The following is a 25,270-nucleotide window of genomic DNA, read 5'->3' as shown; positions in this document are numbered from 1 at the left end:
CTGGCACAGAGGGGCCCTCGCACACTTGGCCACGCGTCGACTGCATTATTTCAGGGTCATCCAGGCCATCATCCCCTGCCTCCAGGTACGGATTTGCCTGGGCTGACAAGAGGACCAATCCTCCGAGCACAGTCAAGGCCCAGATGTCACTTCCCTGCTGGGGACCGGCGGTGCACATGGGTTCCACGGCTCCTGGTACCACAGGTGAGGGTAGGGGCCGCCTGGGGCCCCACAGGCCTCCAGTTTAGTCTAGGGCAGGGTTTTCCATACTCCTTAGAGTGTGACCCAGGGAAGGGCAAAGTTTACATCCCAACGCAGTGTACACACAGAAATACATTCACAGAATTAAAACCAACGTTTGTGGAACCATATTGCACTTACAGTGTTTGATGTCCTCATCTATTCTGTTCTGTTCTTTCTAGTCTATTCGTTTGTTCTGTTCTTTTATTCTGTTCTATTCTATCCTGGAGACAGAGGAGGAGAGGGGCTGTGGGAGGCGGCGGGGTCACCCACAGTCTCCTCACAGGACCCTTCGAGGGAGAGTTTCTTCCGAGGCAAACTGCATCTGCCCTGGGTGAGCCCTCATGTGTCTCCCCCATGGGCCCCGGGCTCTTGGCAGCAGAGACAACACCCTGTTCACCCAGTATCCCTCATGGCTCCTGGAAGAAACCCAGAATTCTTAGAACCCACAAGCCTTGGAGAACATCCCTCAGTCAAAGCCCCCCAGTTGTGCAGGGGAGGAAAGTGCAGCTCACAGCAGTCTTTTGCTGTATCTTTGTCATTTCCATATTTAATCCCTGCCTCCTGGATTCATTGGCCATGGACTCTGTGGTGCTAAAAGCCTTAGGTACTAAGTCTTAGGTTTTATGGAGGTGGCAGCACTGAGGGGACCCCAGATTCTGGGTCTGGCAGGTCATAGGCACTGAGTGAATGAGAGGCCCATTGCCTGGGGTAGGAGCAGGGGCTTTGGAGTCAGTCAGACCTGAGTGCAGTTTTGACTTTGTCTCTCACTCACTGGCTGTGTGATCTTGGGTAAGCCACTTAACCTCTCTGAGCATCAGTTTCCTTGTTTCTAAAATGGGGATAATAATACCTATTTTGCAGTGTTGATGTGATGATTAGCAAAAATGTTTGTAAAGTAAAATGGAATTTGATAAATAACACTCATTATTATTATTGTTAATAGTAATTATGATAATACTAAAGAGAAGGTCTCAGAACCGCTCTGGGAACTCCAAGTGTGCTATTATTACTCACATTTTGGGGATATTTGTCTGCCATTTTCTTCATCCTCATAAACATCTGGGGGAAGAAACATTATAAAATTAAAAAATGACTTTAACGGGAAGCAGAGTGCACACACGCACGTGCACACACAAACACACAGCAGAAAAAGCAAACTGAACATACAGACCCTTGACAAATAGTTAATTTGATTACAGCAAAATTTCAAGTGATAGTTGCATTCTTGGAAAATGAGCAGAATGACCCTGGTACCAGCCCAGGTCCAGCAGTGTGTTGGGAAGGTATACCCTGAGTCTCTGGGGCACTCCCAGTCCATGTAGAGAATAAGCGTAAAGAGTGTTGGTGGAGAAGGACAGGAAGAATAGGAAAGGTGGGCCGTGAAAATTCATGCTGATAAGGACAGGGTGTATTCTCTTTTTCCTCAGTGGATGATCTTCATAGCATACACCACATAAATCCTAAAATATTTAGGGAATTTAGTTTTATTTAGCACCTAGTGTTTAAAATCCTGATCTTTTTTTGCTTAAAAAATGAAATTTAGGGACTTCCCTGGTGGTGCAGTGGTTAAGAACCTGCCTGCCAATGCAGGGGACACGGGTTCGAGCCCTGGTCCAGGAAGATCCCACATGCCGCGGAACAACTAAGCCTGTGCGCCACGACTATTGAACCTGCGCTCTAGAGCCCACGAGCCACAACTACTGAGCCCACGTGCCACAACTACTGAAGCCCACACGCCTAGAGCCCATGCTCCGCAACAAGAGAAGCCACCACAACTAGAGAAAGCCCGCGCGTGCAGCAACAAAGACCCAAGCGCAGCCATAAATAAATAAATAAATAAATAAATAAATAAATTTTAAAAATGAAATTTATTAACAAGTGAGCCCATTAGTGAGTTTAAACTATCGTCTTCAGAATACATGTTTCTGGTAAACTATAGACTTTGAAGATAAAATTGTGGATTTTCCCTTGATGTCCAATAGGTGGCACAAAGGGACAACTGTAGATCCTGATAGTTCAGAGACAGCTCTTAGCCCATAGATTTCAAAGGGGCAAACTATTTCTATTTTCTTTCAAACTAGAGTTTCCTTTGTTCCTCTTTTCCTTTAAAATAACTATCTCTATTATGTGAACTAAAGTACATCATTTTCACCTGGGGTTGGGGGAATGGAGAAGTAATGCGTTAAGCCCCCGGGGCTTTCCTTCCCTTCCCTGGAGGAACAGACATGGCTAACTAGTTGCTATTTAATATGCTAGCAGCAATCTAGGCACCAGCCTAAGAACTTCATCTAATTCTCACAGCAAGACTATACAGTATTGCTTCCATTTTGTAAAATAATTGATGAAAAGAATTTAAGCACAAAGAAGTTAAGTAATTCATCCAGAGAGATGGAGCTGAAGTCTGTAAGCCCTCAGCGCTTTGGCCCTTAACTGTGTGCTATGCTGCTGAGTTCTTTCTCTGCCTTCTAGGAGTCAGCCAGTGGGCTCACGTTCTACCTAATTCATCCCAGTAGCTCTCCAGAGCTCACGACAGGTGAGATCTCCAGGATGCTTCCACAGGTACTAGGCTGGATTAGGATCTTTTGCTTGGTGCCCCGGAGTGTAAACTTGGATGTCCAGGCTGGTCTATATTTGAAGTGTCCATTTCCTTTGCATACCTGTCTCTGGCCAAGAGGAAAGGAATCACTCCTAAACATTCAATTAATTGCTTTCAGATTCCACATATTCTCACAGCACTTTTTTTTTTTTTTTTTAGTGAATTTTTTGTTGTCAAAGTCCCTGCCAGCTTCTAGAGCAGTCTGAGCTTGCCATCTTAGACTTTCAGGGCTGCTAGGAGCTGGGGTCAAAGAAACTTCACAATTGGGAAACGATCACCTAGCCCAGCAACCAGCTGCCCTCTGATGTGTCTAGCTGGTTTTAGCCAAAGCCTTGCCCATTTCATCAGAGATTTAATGAGAATTTTTCCATAAGACTAAAATATAAAGCCCCCCAGGCAAAGGAAACAGTTGTCACGCCTGAGGAAGTCACTGATCCTGATCATCATGAGGCGGTCAGGCTGCTACCTAATAGAGGCAGAGAAGAACGCATCTGGTGATCCACTGGGACGTCTCCCAGTACTCCCCTGCCCCGCTGTAACTGTAAATGGGCGAGCAAAAGAACAATAGCTAGACAAGAGTCTGGGACACCCACTATGCATGCCACCAGCAGAAGTGCCAGATGAGGGGGAAGGGGATATAGAATGAGTGGGAGGGAGATGATGACTTAAAGGTACAACCTAAGTGCAACTGCAGCAGCAGGTGGCAGACATAGATTTAAGTTAAGTAGGACACTTACTATGTCCACTGGTGGAAATGTCCCCCTTGGGAACCAAGACCTCCAGACCCACTGAGGCTGAAGTTGCAGGAATGGGAGGACAGATTCCCTATGTGGGTCACTAGTAGTGTGATAATGAATAAGGTCACAACTCTTTCAACCTTTTGGCTCCCAGATTCATATTTTCTGCTTACTGGGGTCCTGGTGCCATAAAGTGGCCATTGGTTTAAGGTATATACTGCATCCTAAGGTTAGCACCCCAACCCCTCAGTCTCAGGTCCAAACTGCTGTTCACCCTTGCCTTCAAGAGGCTATTCCATGGCTCTATCAGGTTGGCAGCTTCTGAATATGTGGTAGGACCAGTGGGTTGGTCCTGTAGTCATACGCCCATGGCTGTTCCTCTTTTGCCACAGAGTGAGTCCCCCAATCAAAACAATGTTCTATCCTTGGACAGTGTTGCAGACTGAGGCACTGAAGGCAGGAAAGGCACATGTGTCAATCCCGTACAGGGTGAATCACTGTACTTTCCAGCTTGGAGGATCTGATGAAATCAACTATTCTCTTCAAGGAATAGTATCCAACTGAGGGCTCCGCATGGATCTCTGTGCTGGCAGGTTGGACAGTCAACAGTGGCAGTATCTAGATTGGTCTTGACGACAGGGAGCCCATGCTGCTAGGCCCGTGCACAGCCTCCCATTCTGTTGCCAAAGCTTCTCCATTTATGAGCCCATTGTGCACATACTGGGTTGCCAAGGAAGAAGCTGGCTGACACCTCCTGGCCAAGTCATCTAGTCAGCTTGGTTCTTTGGTAACTTCTCTGCAATGGATGTTCTCTGGGGGGCATTAAAGTGTAGCACAAAGATCTTTACATTTTGAGCTCATGTCCATAGGTCTATGTGCCTCTTCCCCAGTCAGATTATGTTGTAATTTGATGCTGGTTATTGTTCTAGAAGGGGATTGGGAAGGGGGTGGGGATGTATCCTGAGGAGGGCAAGCATCGTCTTGTACAGTAAGTCCCCTACATACGAACGAGTTTCATTCTGAGAGTATGTTCATAAGTCCAATTTGTTCGTAAGTCCAACAAAGTTAGCCTAGGTACGCAACTAACACAATCGGCTATATAGTACTGTACTGTAATAGGTTTATAATACTTTTCACACAAATAATACATAAAAAACAAACACAAAAAATAAAGAAAACATTTTAAATCTTACAGTACAGTACCTTGAAAGTACAGTAGTACAGCACAACAGCTGGCATACAGGGACTGGCATCGAGTGAACAGGCAAGAAGAGCTACTGACTGGAGTGGGGAGAGGAGGTGGGAGACGGTAGAGCTGAAGGATCGTCAGCGATAGGAGACGGAGGGCAAGCTGCAGTTTCACTCACACCTGACGCTGATGGCACAGGGTCTGGTTCCTTGCTGGATTCAATTCTATCTACCCTCTTAAAAAAACAGGTCCAGTGATGCCTGGGTAGTAGCTCTTTTTTTCTCATCATAGATGACACGGTAGCACTGGATTGCATTCTGAACGGCTGCCGCAACCTTCGTGTACCATTCTACGTTCGGGTCCCGTGCCTCAAAAACTAACAGATAAAGAAAATCCCCTTGCCATTTCCTGCATCGTGAATCTCTTCGGTTCTTCAGTTACTTCTTCTTCTTGTCGCTCCACTCTCTCAATTATTTTCACTTTTGTCTCCATCGTTATCGCTTGGCGCTTCTTAGCAGTACCAACTACATCACTGCTGCTTTTACACTTGCTTCCAGACATCCTGGGCTAGAAATAAAGATACTGTACTGCTGTACTGTATACAGTACTGTACAGTACAATACACAAAAGCACAACCACTTGTAGAGGATGCACGCACGTGCCAATGTACGCCAGACACACGAACTAACGTGATTGGACACGCAAACGCACTTTTGCATCTTTGAAAGTTTGCAACTTGATTGTTTGTATGTAGGGGACTTATTGTATGTCTCATCTGAGATTTCTGCATACTCTTGCGGGGAGGAGAAGGGCCAATCTTTCAACAAAGGGGAGTGGGCCACTTCTGCCAGCCCAGGGGAACAAGGGCATGTACCCAGATATCCTCCAGTTTTAGGGTCCTATATCTTCCCTGTCAGGGCCTGACTTGCCTGCTTCACCTATTGGCACTAGGGGCCCAAAATAATAAGGCAGCAGACTTGCCTAGGCTGAGAATTCATCCTTTTCTCAAGTACTGCCCTCTGCTGTAGGCAATGAGGGGCTGAACACTGGAAAGGAGGCCCTCTGGTTCTCACACTGTGCTTTAAGTAGGCGATTAATCTGAGGCTGTCACTTCACTCTCTTCAATGCATCAGTGGTGCTTAACAATAACCACCCAGTTCCATGTTCCTGATAGTTAATATTTTCCCTAAACCTCTCAAATGCTAGAGACATTGCACCAGCTGGTGCATCCCTGTCTGCCTGTATCTGATCCCAGGTCACCACCAGGGAAGGTCTTAGCAATTGAACTGCTACATAGGCCAGGTACCAGCACTTCCAACATTCCACCTACCACTAGCAATGGGGTCCTCACTGCCATTTGGCCAGCAAGTGACCCAACACCAGAATCCCATCCTTTCTAGGACCTCTCTGGGTACTAACTGTCTTAGGTCAGGTTTCCCAGAAGCAGATTGTACAAGCGAGTTAAGGAGAAAGGGCTTTCAGTTGAAATGTGAAAGGCAATGAGGGCAGAAGACAGAGCAAGGAAGAAGCCAGGTGCAGACGAGGGTTCAGCCAAGGTCCAGCATCTGGCTGATCCCCTGAGAAATGCTGGAATATGGATGGCACCACAAGTGTCCCATCTTGAGGTAGAAGGGCTGGCTTTTGTACCAGCCAGCCAAGCTGCCCTTGAGGGAGGCCATAAGCTCTTAGGCATTTCTTGGCTGGATGACTCTGGTCAGCTGAAGATCGAAACTGACTGATAAAAAGGATCTGGATGAGGTCTCAACAGCCTCTACTATACTACCATGTGTGAGTTATTTATTTATTTTATTTTTAAATATTATTTTATTTTTTAAACATCTTTACTGGAGTATAATTGCTTTACAATGTTGTGTTAATTTCTGCTGTATAACAAAGTGAATCAGCTATACATATACATATATCCCCATACCCTCTCCCTCTTGCGTCTCCCTCCCACCTTCCCTATCCCACCCCTCTAGGTGGTCACAGAGCACTGCGCTGATCTCCCTGTGCTGTGCGGCTGCTTCCCACTAGCCATCTATTTTACATTGGTAGTGTACATATGTCCATGCCACTCTCTCACTTCATCCCAGCTTACCCTTCACCCTCCCCGTGTCCTCATGTCCATTCTCTACGTCTGCGTCTGTATTCCTGTCCTGCCCCTAGGTTCATCAGAACCATTTTTTTTTTTTTTAGATTCCATATATATGTGTTAGCATACGGTATTTGTTTTTCTCTTTCTGACTTACTTCACTCTGTATGACAGACTCTAGGTCCATCCACCTCACTACAAATAACTCAATTTTGTTTCTTTTTATGGCTGAGTAATATTCCATTGTATATATCTGTCACATCTTCTTTATCCATTCATCTGCCAGTGGACACCTAGGTCGCTTCCATGTCCTGGCTATTGTAAATAGTGCTGCAAAGAACATTGTGGTACATGACTCTTTTTGAATTACTGTTTTCTCAAGGTATATGCCCAGTAGTGAGATTGCTGGGTCATATGGTAGTTCTATTTTTAGTTTTTTAAGGAACCTCCATACAGTTCTCCACAGTGGCTGTATCAGTTTGCATTCCCACCAACAGTGCAAGAGGGTTGCCTTTTCTCCACACCCTCTCCAGCATTTATTGTTTGTAGATTTTTTGATGATGGCCATTCTGATTGGTGTGAGGTGATACCTCATTGTAGTTTTGATTTGCATTTCTCTAATGATTAATGATGTTGTACGGGTTTTGATAGATACATAATGTCATGCATCCACCATTATATCATACAGAATAGTTTCACTACTCTAAAAATCTCCTGTGCTCCACCTACTCATTTCCCATCCCCTACCCTTAACCCCTGATAACTACTGATCTTTTTATTATCTCTATGGTTTCTCTTTTCCAGAATGTCATATTTGAAATCATACAGTATGTAACCTTTTCAGGTTGGCTTATTTCATTTAGCAATATGCATTTAAGTTTCCTCCATGTCTTTTTATGGCTTGATAGCTCATTTTCTTTTATTGCTGAATAATATCCCATTGTATGGATGTACTACAGTTTGCAAGTCATTTAGGTAAATACCAAGGAGTATGATTGCTGGACCCTCTGGTAAGATTATCTTTAGCTTTGTGAGAATCTGCCAAACTGTCTGTACTAGTTTGCATTCTTGTCAGCAATGAGAGTTCCTGTTGCTCCATATCCTCACCAGGATTTGGTATTTTCAGTGTCCTATACCACATTTACAATGTAACTCTCAGTTTTTTTGAGGTATCAGCCAATCTTTTGAAGAGCTGACTGGTTTTTGTGAACTTAACTAGTGAAAAAGTCACGAAAGCTCACATCGACCTAACAGTTACTCCCATGTTGTCTTTCTGTCTCCTGAAAGCAGCCTGCTTTCCTAGCATTGAAGGTATGTGCATGCATGTGTGCACACAAACAGATACACACAGACACACATAAACATATATGGATACAGTCTACAACCAAGCCTAGACTAGGATACCAGTAACTAAATGTCAGCTATTCCTCTGTTCACCTGATGCCTTTGAGTCTGATGACCTTGAATTAGCTGGACAGAGACAGAAGGAAGAAAAGAAAGCACCTGGATAATCCACATCTTTATGTTTTGGGTAAAGGAGGAGTTATAACTTTATCAACTGGCTCATATCTGCAAATTTGTAGATTGTACCAATGTTGGCCCTTCTGTCCTCAAGCAAAGGGTCTTTTAAAGGTCTCTTCAAGGGATTCTTGGAACATGAAAAAGGAGTTAAACATCTCAAGAACAAAACATATTTTATGATACAAGGTGGATAAGTCCAATGTTCTAATAGTCCTTGATAATCTGAAGAGTCACTATTAAGTGGGAAGCTAAGATATGACTTGATCAGAGACAGTATCAGGGGATAAAGCCAATTATTTAAGAGATGAAAATATTGTTTATCTTTTCTTAAAAACATTTTTCACCAGCCAATTACGTCTCCATAGGAAAACAAGACAAATATTTTATATCTCACAGAGATTTTGCTACATAAAGGAACAGGTCTTATCATGCAAAGAAAATTTAGGAACTATATTTCATGAACTCTCACCAGCCACAATTTTTCTCAAGGCTTACTTTTCCTGGTCTGTACTAAGAAGAAAATAGGTAATTTTTCATTTTTCAAATATACAATTTTATAACACACATACACACCCTAATTGAGAATAACAGCCTTATTAAATGGCATTGCCATTAGTATTTGTTAACCAGTACTAAAAATTCAATTTCTTAATTAATTAATTCTTATTGAGTTAAGAAATTCAATTTCTTAATTTTCATAATTTCATAAGAAATTATGAAAATTTCTTTAAAAAATTTTCCACATAATTAAGAAAATTTTGTCATATCCTGTCATATTTTGTCATAAAAAATTAATTTGTCATATCCTGCTCATTAGCATCCAAGGCTCTAGAAGTCTGAAGAGGAAACATATACTAGTTAGCCTTGTGCTGGAGTAGGGGGTGGTCTGTGTATGTTTTCTTAATGACAAGGAATTTGTAGTTTATAGGTGCTCAAGAAATGTATTTTGAACTAAAATTCCTTTCAGAGCCCTTTTCCAAATAAAGTGTATACCTGAAGACATACTACATGTCGCACCAAACTAATCACATGATAATCTAAAACCAAAGTCAAATACTAAATTCCCAATACTTTGATTATGGGCAGTGGTAAAAGCATAATCTTTTGGAAAAGATTATCTTTAAATAGTCAAGGAAAGAAAAGAGGACAACCAAAACAGCACATTCAAGCCCCATAAACACATAATCTATTATGTCATTAAAATACAAAATATAAAAATGCCTCCACATTTGTTTTTCTTTTTGATCCCACGCCCAATTCTGCCTACCAGAAAACTGACACACAAAGAAGTTAGAGCTGAAATCTTGTGAGGAAACCCCTGATCAAGTGCTCCTAACCTTTCCAAGGAAAGCTCTGGGAGGAGATGAAGTCAATAAACCATGGATAGAGCAAGAAATACAGTGCCACCATCCAATGTCTTTATTCCAAAGCAGGGACATTCTGGCAATGCTCTTAGCCTACAACCATTTCCTTAAGAGGACAGCTCTTCCAAAGAGGAAGTCACTTCGCAATGTGAAACACTTGCCCTTCATTTTAATTCTGGCCTAACTGGATCTATGCAAATGAATAGCAGGAAGTTGATTTTATACCTTTCTTCTTACTCATATAATTAAGGAAGGGCTGAGAATCCAGCAATGTCTTCCTCAGCTTCTAAACAGCTGGTATCATCCCATTGCTTTCATGCCCCACTCTCCCATCGGATCCTACCTTTAATCTGACATGTGCTAGGGACTGAGACTTCCTTGCTATTGGTAGCTCTTTCCATATTTTCAATCCAGGGTGCAAATTCCCTTCATTGCCTTTGCTTTACAGAAATATACATGACCTCACTACACTAGTTCTGTACTAGTTGAAGTGGTGCTGGCTCACACCAGATTATCCCCAGCTAAAGCCTTATGGACCTGCTTCCTCCTCCTCCTCTACCTGTGGTATAGAATTGCCCCAGCTCTCTGGTGACATTCAGCAAAGGAATGTTCAAGGGATACCCCCTGCTGGATTATACAGTTAACACCTAACTGGCTGCAAATCTGAGGTGAGGAGATGGAATCCCCTTTCATTGTCTCAAAAGCTGTTTCAAGTGCTCAACAAATAAGCACTTGCTAGGCACTGGAGGTCTGAGATGAATAAGATGTGCCCTGAGCTAAACCTCATCACCTCCTAGCTCTGCTTGCAGAGTGGTCTGCTAGCCTGATGTGATTATTCAACCAGTTTTTAAACTTTTTATTCACTAAATATTTACTGACCACTTACATGAGTGCCAGGCCCTTGTATAACATGAGGCCCGTGGGAAGCTAAAACTAATAAGACAACCTCTATGACCTAGAGGAAATTCATGGTCTAATGGGGAGGAAAACTTAAACACATCATAAAATTATAATACAGCACATTAAATGCTGTGATAAGGTACTCCTTAAGGGAGTGGGTACAGAGAGGAGGGAGATTCAGCTGTCCACCAGAGCCCTCACCCCTTGCCATCACTATCATCTCTTTGTTTTAGGGCCTGGGCTGCCTCTATTAGGAACAGGCCAAATGAGCCTAAAAAACTAAGCAGGCTGTACCTAAACTGGATCACAGGCTACGGGTTTATTCAACAAGCATTTATTGGGTACGTCCTGAGTGCCTTGGAGGGGGAGAGGAATCAGAGATGGAGAGTTTCTAAGTGGGCAGGAATAGATGGGGTAAGGAGCACCAGTGAGAACTGAACCCTGAAAGAAGTGTGAGTGTATCTTCCTCCAGACAGTGAGGAATGAAGAGAGGAAGAATGAGGATCAGGAGAGTTCCAGGTGGAATGAGGGAAGCTGAACCAGTTAACATGCAAAGTGGGAGGCAGCGCAGTCAGGTGAAAATAGGAGTAGAATTGGAGGTCCACAGAGGAAAGTTCCAGAAAACAGCCAGAAGCAAATGCATTTACGGGAGGTTTCAAAACGGCAGGTGTGACTCAACTGCAACTCAGCAAGCAAGCATTAGGAAAGATACCCTAGGCTGGCAGTGGGGTCAGGGAGCTAATATATTTTAATTAGAAAAATTAAATTAAACTTTAATTGGAAATCCCTTGTAATAAGCTAAGTGTTGAAGAAAATCAATGAAAGCAATGATGTAGAATCAACAGGAACTATCTGCAACATTTGATACTTGTTTAAAAACACAATCAGTACACACCTAGTGCTTGCTTCAAACTGTGTATTCCCTCGGCCTGAAATGAAACAACAAAAACGAAAAACCGCAGCACTCTCAAATGTAAGCCAATTTGAATACATTTTACATGTTGATTGTTTTCTTTTTTTTTTTTTTTTGCCGTACGCAGGCCCCTCACTGTTGTGGCCTCTCCCGCTGCGGAGCACAGGCTCTGGACGCGCAGGCTCAGCGGCCATGGCTCACGGGCCCAGCCTCTCTGCGGCACGTGGGATCTTCCCAGACCGGGGCACGAACCCGTATCCCCTGCATCGGCAGGCGGACTCTCAACCACTGCGCCACCAGGGAAGCCCTACATGTTGATTTTATACACATGTACACACACAGAATAATATAAAAATTGATGAAAGTGTGTAGATCTTGGTCTTATTTTCTTAGTAATTTGGAAAACCTTTCGGCAGTCCTGGCTCACTTGGCCTTGGCAACCCCTCCCACTTCTCTGCCCATCCTGCTGCGTCCCGTGTGCCTTGATTCTCAGTCCATCCATGTTTCCACAGTTAGCTCCATTAGCACTGAATTAAGAAATAAACAATGGGCCCATTAAATGCTCACTTTTTCCACCCAAGCCCAAGTTACATGGCTTGGTAAAGGAAACATCATGCGTTTCTGGGACAGGATGAGAATCACATTCTTTGTTCGGGTGTTGTCCCAGCTGTGAGAACAGCACCAGGTCTCAACCTCCAGTGTCCCTCACCGCCTGCACCTGCATTAAACCAAAACTGATACTCGAGGCTTACCTCCTTCTCTCTCAACCTCATTTCCTTCCACTCTACCCATGAACCTCTCAAGCCAGGCTCCAAGTCATCACTGAACATGCTCCCTTGGCGACAGCTCTGTGATTTCAAAGGTTCGTGGGTCCACCGTTTTTTGTTTTTTTGTTTGCAGTACGCGGGCCTCTCACTGTTGTGGCCTCTCCCGTTGCAGAGCACAGGCTCCGGACGCGCAGGCTCAGCGGCCATGGCTCACGGGCCTAGCTGCTCCGCAGCATGTGGGATCTTCCAGGACCGGGGCACGAACCCGTGTCCCCTGCATCGGCAGGCAGACTCTCAATCACTGCGCCACCAGGGAAGACCCATGGGTCCACCTTTATCACCCATGTGATGGCACAAGTTGCCCAGTCGCTAGGATGGGCCTGCGGCCTGGAGCACGATGCCTTGTACCACAAAGGGGCTTTGCCTTGTACCACGCACTGTGCTGCCCCTGCGAAGCCACCTGCCACCAGAGCCCCTGACCGGTGAGCCTGATCTCCCAGTGTCCCTAGGCCTCCCTGTCACACGGGGTCAGGCCACATGGGGGGAGGTTGTCCCAAACCACAGGGCCTGCCGTCCTCCTTGACTTGTGCCGCCACGTCCCACGCGTCAGGTTATGCTCTTCTCTTCCCAGCCCAGAGCCTCTCTGACTCTGTAACTCCCTCTGGGCACAGGCCCCTTCTGCCTGGCTGTCTCCAGAGGCCCTGTCTCCACACCCTCAGTGGCTCCCAGGGCCCGTCCTGTCGCCTTAGAGGCCCTCGTCGCTGGGGGCCTGGAGGCCTTGCCCAGAGGGCACGGAGTTATTGTGCCCAGCAGTCCCAGTGGTTGAAGGTGGGGTCGGGCGGTGTAGGAATGAACTGGGGTGATAATGCGTAGGTGTCAGAGCCGTGTGAGTGCTGGGCAGGGGTGAGGTCCTGATGTTCCTGATCTGGCAGCCTCTGAAACCTCCCTCCCCTGTTGCCTGATGCCCCTGAGTCTGTGTTCTGCCCTGGAGTCTCATCTCTCGGGGACCAGCGCAAGGCCCCACTCCTGCTCACTCACCCACAGGGCACGAAGGCCCCTCTGAATTCCTAGAGCCCTTACTGTGGGCATCACTCGCAGTGACATTTCATCAGACCCTGCTTGGTGAGCCAGGCTCAGGATACCTGGTCCTGCTGCAGGAAAGCTGTGTGAAATTGACCCTCAGTTGGCCTGCCTGTGAAAGGAAGGGGCTGGGACCACACCTCTGGGCCGATCTTTCAATTCAGTTTTGGTTTTTTTTTGTTTTTTTTTTTTTAATCTAAACTACTTGCTAGTGCTCTGGTTCTGCTTCTTATCTATATTTTATATTCCTATCACAATCTAGAGCACACAGTGCTAGGATTTGAGGAAGACTTAAGAAATGTGTTTTTGAATTATTAACTGAATAAATGCCATGACCTCACAACAAACGTGTTTTTCTGTGGGGCAGGGAAGGGCAGGGTGATCTAGTTAAAAATCTAGATTGTAGATTAAGCTCAATGTTGTTAAGATGTCACCTCACCAAATTGATCTACAGATTTTACACAATCCCAATCAAGATCCCAGCAAGCTTTCTTATAGAAATCGATAAGCTGATAATAAACTATATACAGAAATGTAAAGGATATAGAATAGCCAAAACAACTTTAAAAAGGAAAAACAATGTCAAAGGATGCAAATGATCTGATTTTAAGACATTATAAAGCTACAGTAATCAAGATAGTAAGGTATTGATGTCAAGACAGACAAATAGATCAATTAAACAGAATATAGCATCCAGCAATAGATGCACCTGATGCATAGATGCAATAGATGCAAAAGAGTCAATTGGTGGAAGAAGAGTCTTTTCAACAATGGTAGTAGAACAACAATTAATGTGCACAAAATTGAACTGTGATTGACACTTTATACCATATACCATAAAAACCCCTCAGAATAGATCAGAGACCTAAATGTAAAACTTAAACTATAAACCATCTAGGAGAAAACATAGGAGAAAATCTTTGTGACCTTTAGACAAATATTTCTCAGGCACAACACTAACAGTATGATCCACAATTTTTAAAAAACTGTATTTCATAAAACTTAAAATCTTCTGCCCTTAAAAAGTTACTCTTAAGAGAATGAAAAGCTAAGCTACATACTGAAAGACAATATTTGCAAAATATATATCCAATAAAGGACTTGTACTTAGAATATATTTTAAAAACTCTCAAAACTAAATAATAAGAAAACAAGAAGATACATGTATGGTATGGAAGCACACAAAAAGAAGCTCAACCATTAATCAAAACAAATTAAAACCTCAGTAACATGCCACTACATACTTATTAGAAGGCTTAAAATTAAAAAAGACTGACAATACCAAGTGTTGGTGAGGGTGTGGAGCAAGTGGAACTTTCATACACTGCTGTGGGAGTATAAGATGGTATAACCACACTGGAAAATAGCTTAGCCATTTCTTAAAAAATTAAACATGCACCTGCCATCTGGCCTAACCATTACACTCTTGGGTATTTACCCAAGAGAAATGAAAACCTAAGTCCATGAGAAGATTTGTACTCAAATGTTCATAGCAGCATTATCCAGAACAGCCCCTCAGAAGTGGAAAGAAACCAAATGTTCATTAACAGGTAAATGGATACGTAAACTGGGGTATATCCAAACAATGGAATACTACACAGCAATTAAAAGGAATGTACTACTGCTACACAAAGCAACATAAATGCATCTCAAAATAATTATGCTGGGACTTCCCTGGTGGCACAGTGGTTAAGAATCTGCCTGCCGATGCAGAGGGGACATGGGTTCGAGCCCTGGTCTGGGAATATTCCACATGCCGCGGAGCAACTAAGCCCGTGTGCCACAACTACTGAGCCTGTGCTCTAGAGCCCACGTGCCACAGCTACTGAAGCCCGCGCGCCTAGAGCCCATGCTCCGCAACAAGAGAAGCTACCGCAATGAGAAGCCCGCGCACCACAACAAAGGGTGTTCACCGCAACTAGAGAAAGCCCGCATGCAGCAACAAAGACCCAATGCAGCCAAAAATAAATTAAAAAAAAAAAAAAAGCTAGGTGAGTGAAACTAGGCCAAAAAAAGTACATGCTATATATTTTCTTTATGGAATTTTAGAAAAATCATAGTAATCTATAGCGATAGAAATGAGATCAGTGATCACGTGGAGAGCTGTAGCGGGGTAAGAGAGGGGCAAGAGAAAGGTATATAAACATGACATGACATGAGGAAAATTTTGGGGGTGAAAGAAGTGTTCATTATGTTGATTGTGTAATGCTTTCACAGGTATGTACATATGTCAAAATTTATCAAATTGTATACTCTAAATATGTGCAATTTATTATGTCAATTATACCTCAATAAAGCTGTATTTTTTTTCAATAAAACTGTTTTAAAAATTGTAGTTTAAGGCCTCTGCCTAGAAACTTTAATAAGCTACAATGCATATTCCCAGGCATAAGCCCTAGCTATCCTAATTCTACAGTTCTAGGCTAGGACCCAGAAATCTGCATTTGACCCAAGCTCTTCAAGTAATTCCAGTGCAGGCTGTCCCTAAACCACCCTTTGTGAAACACTGGTCTAGGGAGTAAGGCTTTCTAGAACAATGTTGTTATTAGAATGTTTGTTTCTGGGGAAAACTTTTTCTACTAGGGTTGTTATACGTTTCTGTATTATGCCCACAGAGCATGCATATTCCATTACCGTAACAAATATTTAGCGTACTATTAACAGTTCAAAAGCAAAATTAAATCATAGTTTTTTTCCAATCTTACCTTTATATAAATTAAAATTAACTACATGATCTTGTTACCATTTCCTGGCAGAGGCCTACAGTGTAAATCGAGAAATTAGGCCACTTGATTGTAACTGAAAACCAATGTGGTGGTTTTTCTAATCACATTTCTGATCTTTTTCTTCATCTTAAGACGCACACCCACCCTCACATCCTCCTGACTAGTTCATGATCAGGGAAGACACAGAAAGAGCGTGAAATGGTTTCATTCCTGCTAAGTCTCTGAAGACAAAGTTATCTTTTCACATTTACATAATTTTTCTTAGTAAACAACAAAAATCGTTGCCAGTATAAATGATAGGAGATAGGTTTTCCACATGAGACTAGCATCTCTTAACCCTAGCAACATTACCCGAAGGAAATATTAGAACTCAATTGATGAAGCTTGTTGTGGATTTTCCTATTTAATATCACTTGAGAAGACAAATGTGAAAGGGTAAAGCCTACTCAAAGATGATTTTTAATGATTAAAGGGAATACAGTGAGTGACATCTGTGAAAATGGTGCAGGGAAAAAAAAAACCCTCCAAAAATTCTCTCCTCAATGAAAGCATGGAAAAAAACTGATAAAAATAGACACAATATTTTCAGAATGCTGGAAATTAAACAAAGGCAATCAGGAGAGCATTAATTCAAGAAGCATGGATGAATCTCAGTATGACCAGTGAGCTCTGTGGTGTCTTAGTTGCCCTAGTCCCATCTCACCCCTTCTTCTTGGTGGTGGCCTTGGAAGCCAACAGCCTACAATCATGGTGAAAATTAGCAAGCTGGCACCTGTAGGAAGGGACAGAACAGGGTTGGAGCTCCTTCAAAGTCTCATTCTCAGTAGACTGTCATTATTTGAGTTGTCTGGGGATTCCCTGGAATATTCTACTTGCAAGACTGTCTTTATTAACCCAACTAAGAGCTTGCTCAGTGTGAAAAGCCTGTTCCCCAGGGGCATTTGTAGAAAATGTCCAGGGTGATTGTTTAGCTTCTTGGCTGCTTGAGGCACTGGATATCAGCTGGGGCAAAAATAGGCTAATCAAAAAGTTTAAAAGGAAAAACTTAAGAATAAGGTATCCATAGTGGTTTTCAAAAACTCCAAATAGTCCTGAGAATCTAGAAGTCCATTGTGCACATGCCCAGGGTTGTGTGCATGCTCAGGAAAAATATAAGCAGGGCTTATGCTCTCACCTTGGCTGATCTTGAGGCTCTGCACAAATAGGAAGTGAAGGCTAACGTGGAATTGTCACCTGTCTGGCTGAATATTGAAGGTGTGCTTCAAAATCCATGTAGAGGGACTTCCCTGGTGGCGCAGTGGTTAAGGATCTGTCTGCCAATGCAGGGGACATGGGTTCAAGCCCTGGTCCGGGAAGATCCCACATGCTGCAGAGCAACTAAGCCCGTGTGCCACAACTACTGAACCTGAGCTCTAGAGCCCACGAGCCACAACTACTGAAGCCCACACGCTGAGAGCCTGTGCTCCGCAACAAGAGAAGCCACCACAATGAGAAGCCTGCACACCGCAACGAAGAGTAGCCCCTGCTCACCGCAACTAGAGAAAGCCCATGTGCAACAATGGAGACCCAATGCAGCCAAAAAATAAAATATAAATAAATAAATAAATAAATTAAAAAAAAAATCCACAGAGCCCCTTGGCAAAGACTGGAATGCTTGTTGGTTTCAGGTGTTTAAGGAAACCTCTGCCCAGTCATGAACCAAGCAGAGACTTCAATGGCTACACATGACCATGAATCAGATTTTATAGAATTGTTTCAGAAAAGTCAGTAAGTAAACAAACAAAAACAACAACAACAAATAGCAACAATAGCAAACACTGGAGATGGAGGAGAATCTGATTTCCAGAGTTGCCACATTATGTTATTTTAAATGCCCAGTTTTCAAAGAAAAATTATGACATGTGCAGAGAAACAAGAAAGTATATAGCCCATACACAGAAAAAAAAAGCAGTCAATAGAAACTGTCCCTGAGGAAGCCAAGGTATTGCACTTCTTAGACCAAGGCTTTAAACCAGCTTTAAAAAAATGTTTAGAATGAAAGCAAACCATACATAAAGAACTAAAGAAAAGTATGAAAACAAAATCTCATCAAACAGAGAATATAAATAGAGAGAAATTGTATTTAAAAAGGGCCAAATAGATGTTTGGGGTTGAAAAGTATAATAACTGAAATGAAAAATTCACTAGAGTGGCTCAATAGCAGATTTGAGCAGGCAGAAGAAAGAATCAGAGAACTCAGATATGGGTCAATTGAAACTATCCAATTTGAGGAAGAGAAAGAAAAAGAATGAAAAAAAAATGAACAGAGACTTAAAGACCTATAGGACACCAACAAGCATATCAACATACCAAGTATATCAAGCATAATGGAGATGCCAGAGGAGAGAAATAAGGGACTGAAAGAATACTTAAAGAAATAATGGGCAAAGACTTCCAAATTTTGATGAAAAATGCTAATCTATATATCCAAGATGATCTACAAACTCCAAGAAATAAAAACTCAGAGACCCACACCTATACATAACATAATCAAACTGTCAAAAGACAAAGAAAGGAGAGACAGCCCAGATGGCAGAGTAGGAAGACTGTGAGCTCACCTCCTTTCATGGCCACACCAAAATTAAAACTATTTACAGAGCAACTATTGATGAGAACCACCTGAAGATTAGCAGAAAAGAGTTTCCACAACTAAAGATATAAAGAAGGAAACACAATGAGGTGGGTAGGAGGGGCAGAGAAGCAGTATAGTCAAAAGCAGTATAGGCAACCCACAAACGGGAGTATAATCACAATTGCATAAGTTTTCCCTAAGGAGCAAGAGGTACAAGTCCCACGTTTAGCACCCCAGCTCAGTGATCCTGCACCGGGAAGATGAGCCCCCAGAGTGTCTGGCTTTGGAGGCCAGTGGGGATTACTTTTGGGAGAGTTAGAGGGCTCTAGGAAATAGAGGCTCTACTTTAAAAGAGCATGCACAAAATCTCACATGCTCCAAGATCCAGGGCAGAAGAAATAGTTTGAAAGGAGCCTGGGTCAGACCCACTTGATAATCTTGGAGAGCTTCCCAGAGAGGTAGGAGGCAACTGGGACTCCCCCTGGGAATATAGATGCTGGCAGCAGCCATCTTTAGGAGCTCATTCTACCATGATGACACTGGTGCTGGCAAATGCCACTTTGGAATCCTCCTTCTAGATGATTAGTTCTGGGACACAGCCACACCCAGCAGCAGGCCTGATGCCCTAGGACCCCATGAGCCTCCAGCCATTCAGAGATCTAGCCCCACCCACCAGAAGGCCCAGGACCCAGACCCACTCACCAGTGGGCCAGCACTAGTTCTGGGAACCCCTGAGCTGCGTAGCCAGTTGTGCCAGGACCTAGCATTGCTTACCAGCAGGTAGGCAGACTCCTTCAAGAGGCAGAGCCTGGCAGCCAACTGGGTTGGGGGCCAGCCCTGCTTACAAGTGTGCTTACAGTAGTCAGCCTCATCACAACAGAAGGGTCCACACAGCCCACATAAGAGGCAGCCCTAGAGCACATCACTTTGGTGACCAAAGAGAAGCGGGCTGTTGGGCCCCAAAGAACATCTCCTACATAAGGCCACTTCTCTGACATTGGGAAACGTAACTGACTTACCTAGAATATATAAAAATAAAAACAGAGAATTAGGCAAAATGAGGTGACAGAGGAATATGTTCCAAATGAAGGAACAAGATAAAACCCCAGAAGAAATATTAAGGAATACTTATTACTTATCTACCCAATAAAGAGCTCAAGGTAATGATCATAAAATACTCAATGAGCCCAAAAGAAAAATAGATGAACACAGAGAGAAATTTTTATAGAGTTAGAAAATATAAAGAACCAAGCAGAGCTGAAGAATACAATAATTAGAACAAAATATACACTAGAAGGAATCAACAGTAGATTAGATGATACAGAGGAGCGGACCAGCAAACTGGAAGACAGAATATTGGAAATCACCCAAGCTGACCAGAAAAAAGAAAAGGAATTGTAAAAAATGAGAATACTTTAAGAGACCCCTGGGACAACATCAAGCATGTTAACATTTGCACTATAGGGGTTCCAGAAAGAGAAGAGAGAGAGAAAGAGGCAGATAACTTATTTGAAGATATAATAGCTGAAAACTTCCCTAGCCTGGGGAAGGAAACAGACATCAGGTCCAGGAAGCACAGAGAGTCCCAAACAAGATAAACCCAAAGAGATCCACACTAAGACACGTTGTAATTAAATTGGTAAAAAAATAACAATAAAGAGAGAATCTTAAAAGCAGCAAGGGAAAAGCAACTAGTTACATAAAGTTGCAGGATATGAAAGTAATATACACAAATCTGTTGCATTTCTATACACTAACAATGACCTATCAGAAAGAGAAATCAAGAAAAAAATCTAATATATAATTGCATCAAAAAGTATAAAATACCTAGGAATAAATCTAACCAAGGAGAGAAGGCTATAAGACATTGATGAAAGAAATTAGGACAACACAAACAAATGGAAAGTTATACCATGCTCATGGATTGGAAGAATCAATATTGTTAAAATGACCATGCTCCCCAAGACAATCTACAGATTCAATGCAATTCCTGTCAAAATACCAATGGCATTTTTCACAGAAGTAAAAGAAATAATTCCAAATTTGTATGGAAACAAAAGATCCTGAAAAGCCAAAACAATCTTGAGAAAGAACAAAGCTGGCAGTATCATGAGCCATGATTTCAAACTATACTACAAAGATATGGTAATCAAAACAATATGGTAGTGGCACAAAAACAGACACATAGATCAATGGAATAGAATAGAGAGCCCAGAAATAAACCCACACTTATGTGGGCAATTAATCTATGACAAAGGAGGCGAGAAAGAATATACAATGTGGAAAAAACAGCGTCTCCAATAAATGGTGTTGGGAAAACTGGACAGCTACATGTGAAGGAATCAAAGTGGACTACTTTCTCATACCATATACAAAAATAAACTCAAAATGAATTAAAGATTTGAATGTAAGACCCGAAGCCATAAAACTCCTGAAAGAAAACATAGGCAGTATACTTTTTTTTTCCCTGTGCCGTGTGGCATGTGGGATCTCAGTTTCCCGACCAGGGATTGAACCCGTGCCCACTGCAGTGGAAGTGCAGAGTGGACTGGACCACCACGGAAGTCCCAGGCAGTATACTTTTTGACATAAATTATAGCAATACTTTGTGTATAGAAATACTGAACCACTGTGTTGTGCACCTGGAACAAACATAATTTTGTAGGTCAATTACCCTTTAATTAAAAAAAAAAAGACAGAATCTGGAAAGCAGCAAGAGAAAAGCAATTTGTCACATGCAAAGAATCTTTAATAAGATAAATAGCTTAATTCTTATCATAAACTATGGAGGCCACAAAACAGTGGGATGACAAAAGTGCTTAAAGGAAAAGACTGTCAGCAGAGAATTCTATATCTATGGCTAACTGATTTTTATCAAGTGTGCTGTCTTGGCTTGGGCTGCTATAACAAAATACTGGGTGGCTTATAAATGACTGAAGTTTATTTCTCACAGTTCTGGAGGTTGGAAGTCTGAGATGAGGGTGCCAGCATGGTTAAGTTCTAGCGAGGACCCTCCTCTGGGCTGCAGATTGTTGACTTCTGATTGAGAAAATTGGATCTTGGCAATTGGGTATGTGGGAGTATGTGTAAAAGGGACATGCACACAACCACAAAAACCCACACACAATCTAAAGCATCCACAGGTGCTTCCAGGTACTATGAAATTGTGCCCACAGTTATTTTCTAGGCAAAGCATTTTCTTTAACAGTGTCTCCAATCTCCATACCCACTACAAAGTTGGAATCAGTATAACTCTCCAGACTAAAGTCAGCAAGGGTAACCTTACCTTTAATATTGTTTTGTTGTTCCAGCAATAATTTACTTATTTCTGAAAACCAACAATCTCTGATTTCTTTTGAAGCTGCCTGCAATTACAAATAAGAAAATACCATGAGTATCAGATCACCTGGTGCATTAACTGGACAGGACTTTTATTCTCTTGGTGACCTTTAGAATGTGATCGAAAACACTGGTTGAGTCATGGGAACACAACAGGGAAAGGGGAAAGGACACCTATGGGGAAGGCATGAATTTTACCTGTAGGATGTATTTCTCAAGTCCATTTTGGTTGGCAATTTCAAACTTTCTGTTGCTCCCCCTTCCAAGTTGGCGAATTGAAAGTGTCATTAACTATTGTAAAGAAAGAAGAAAATTTTCTATACCATCTTTTCTGATTAAAAAATTATCCCCGTCAGCCACTCTAATCTTTGCTACCCTTGATTGCTCTCTTCTTCCATCTTCCTTCCAAGTGTTTTGCTGTCCTCTGTTAACAGCCCCAAGGAGCATAAAACATAATCTGGTACAGTGTCATTTGCCTTGTCTGTTTCAGAGGACAAGACAGACTATATGTTTCCATATGCAGAGCTGTAGCCTTCAACTTTAAGCAAAAAGATTATCTCTCCTTTAATACCTGAGTATTTCACAAATCTCTACATAGTAGTAACTGAATTAGTATCCATTAAGAAATAAAAATAACAAAAACGACTATGAATAAACTACCAATTTTAATCACAAGAGCACGTGTGTGTATGTGTGTGTGATCGCTAGCTATGAAATATTTCTTATATGGGTGAGAGGCAATGTTTGGTGTGGACATGGGTTCCTACACCCCCAGGGTCAGGATGTTGCCTACACTTGCATGCAAAGATGCGTGGTTGAGAAGATGAAATCCAGCCCATGCTCTAATCTCCAAGGCGTTCAATCCTCTGCCTGGAGGAAAGAGGGTACTTTTCAATTAGTTTGTCCAGACAGGCTGCCATTGGGTCCTTTTTCTCCACCCAGCACAAAGGCACCTCTGTGCCAGTGCTGGCCCTATCTAGTGGCTGATTACAAGCTCTGACTCTGGAATCAGGCCTGTGTGTGGATTCTCGCTCTGTTGTGTGGCATTTGGCAAGTTAACCTCACCTCAGTTTCCTTATCTGTAAAATACGGATAACAGCATTTCTCTCCATAGGGTTGTGCTGACTCCCAAGTGCAATAGGACCCCTTTACCTTCATAGACTTCTTAAAGCTGTAGTGAGGAGACAGGCCCTGGTCACTGGGCTCCATTCGTATCTTACAGAACACTATTCCCTGTTCAAATAGATAGATTTGCCTCTGGCTGGGCTTAAATCGAATTAAATCCTTCATCTTATAACGATCCTTGTGAACTGTCCAGACGTTGAAAGAGCCATGCATCAACAGCTTGCCCAGTTTTCTGATATCGTCCTTTGGGAAACACAGACACACACAAAACGAAGCTGTTAAATTATTTGACAGGAAAGAACTCTTAGGGGTCTGTTTTCAAATTACAAACCATGCTTATTCGAAGTTTACAATCTTATAAGTGCCAGTCAGGCTACTCTGTCACTAATCAAAACTACAATTTTGTGAGCTTCACTGAGCATGGCATCATTCAGTTATATAAGGAAATAGTGCAGCTGTATAAGGTAGTAAACACAAAGCATGTTAGCAATACTTTGAACTGAAGATATTGGTACTCCAATATTTTTGTCTCACAATTAATTTTAGCTAGCAGAATTCCATTTCTTCTTTGTTTTTGATACAAGACACTACTTAAAAAGTCCAAGAAATTAATATTTTAATTATGTTCGGGAAAGCCAGAATCTTTGCTGCATTATGGATCTTTGGTAATCCATGTATTCCATCTGTATCCTAACCTCTCCTTCAGGTATATGAGAACCTGAGAAGATGAGATTTGTTCTGAAAGGAGAAAGCTTAGTATGACCTAATCTTCATAACACTGTAATGGAAATGGTAATGACATTCAACTCTGCATTTTTCAGAGTGAGTGAACAGTGCAAAGATAATTCCAAATGACAAATCTTTTATTTCATCTTTTTGGCTCTAAGGCACACACTATATCTCCTTCCACCATCATATGTCTGGTTGAAAGTCCAAATGAAGTGACCTGGCCTTCTCTGAGCTCTCTCTAAAGTTAGTGGAGTGTGATGAACTAGAAATGTGGTATTTTGTCTGGTATTTTTCAAAAATTATATCACTTAAAGTACATAATCAAGACTTTATTTCCCTGAATCAAAGCACCAAAAGGAAAAATTATTTGAACAGGACCAGGACAGAGACATTTCCCTGAGTTACATCTAGCTGAGATAAAGACCTACAATTTCTGATGATTATTACTAGACATATGTGTATTTTATAACTTATTTATATTGAACAAACTGTGAATACCTTTTAAAAAATGAATGACTTTATATCTGAAAGTCTAAAAACAAAAACTTCAAGGGCAATAAACTCTAGTCATTTCTATGGTGCTTGTGTCATATTTTCAGAGCTATTTTTCTCTTTTTGCTTTGTAAAATTTACATGTGTTAAATGTAGTGAATAAAATCATCATTGAGGAATAAAAGCCCCAGTCACAAGGCCTTCTCTCCTAAAAGCACGATGCTTCTGCTGCAGGTTGCACAGGCTTAGCTTGAGTGCACCCCAAGACAGATGGGCGATGGGTCCATGAGGACCAGTGAGGAGTTTTTCACTATCCACATCCTTCCTGCACCCACTCAAATGGAAACACCCCAGCCCTCAGTGATTGCCTTCTCCTTTACACCCATTCAATTTGTACAATTCAGACCTATAGAGTACAGGAAATATGTTTAGTCAAGGCAGCTGGCAAAAGTAGATGTTTAACATTTGCCACAGGAACGATTGTTATCAGTAGTTTCTATTTAAAAATGTATTTATATTTCACCCCATTTCAAAAATTAGATACATCTTATAAAAATATATACATTATAGGCAGACAGAAGATAACCAAGGAAATTAGGCTGAAGAAAAAAAATAGAGATTAAAACAGTAAGATGAAGAGGATGTACATAAAATCCATACAATATAAAGCATGTAAACTTGCTGCAGACTAGACTTTGACCTTAGTACAGAGGGAAATCTGGTGAGTTATATGATTCATTATGTCCAAAGACATACCCAAACCAGTTGTTAAGGGAAAGCATGGCAATTTGTTAATAAGACGTGAGAGAAATTTCTCCCATGGGTCTGCATAAAGGGTCACTGCGT

General features: G+C 42.1%; 1 protein-coding gene across 1 annotated transcript in view; it reads right to left on the bottom strand.

Annotated features, from left to right (window-relative positions):
• The window catches only part of MCF2L2 (MCF.2 cell line derived transforming sequence-like 2), a gene marked incomplete at its 5' end in the record, with an annotated part of 239,213 nt that overhangs the window by 4,974 nt on the left and 208,969 nt on the right, over positions 1-25,270 (bottom strand). Inside the window, 4 exons of the mRNA XM_082624318.1 lie at positions 1,258-1,302; positions 22,026-22,104; positions 22,277-22,369; positions 23,231-23,446. Coding sequence (XP_082480444.1) covers positions 1,258-1,302; positions 22,026-22,104; positions 22,277-22,369; positions 23,231-23,446 — 433 coding nt within the window. The remainder of the gene's footprint in view (positions 1-1,257; positions 1,303-22,025; positions 22,105-22,276; positions 22,370-23,230; positions 23,447-25,270) is intronic.

This window comes from Mesoplodon mirus (assembly GCF_964341445.2).
Source record: "Mesoplodon mirus genome assembly, chromosome: 6".
NCBI lineage: Eukaryota > Metazoa > Chordata > Mammalia > Artiodactyla > Ziphiidae > Mesoplodon > Mesoplodon mirus.
This window is presented reverse-complemented; position numbering and strand designations above follow the sequence as displayed.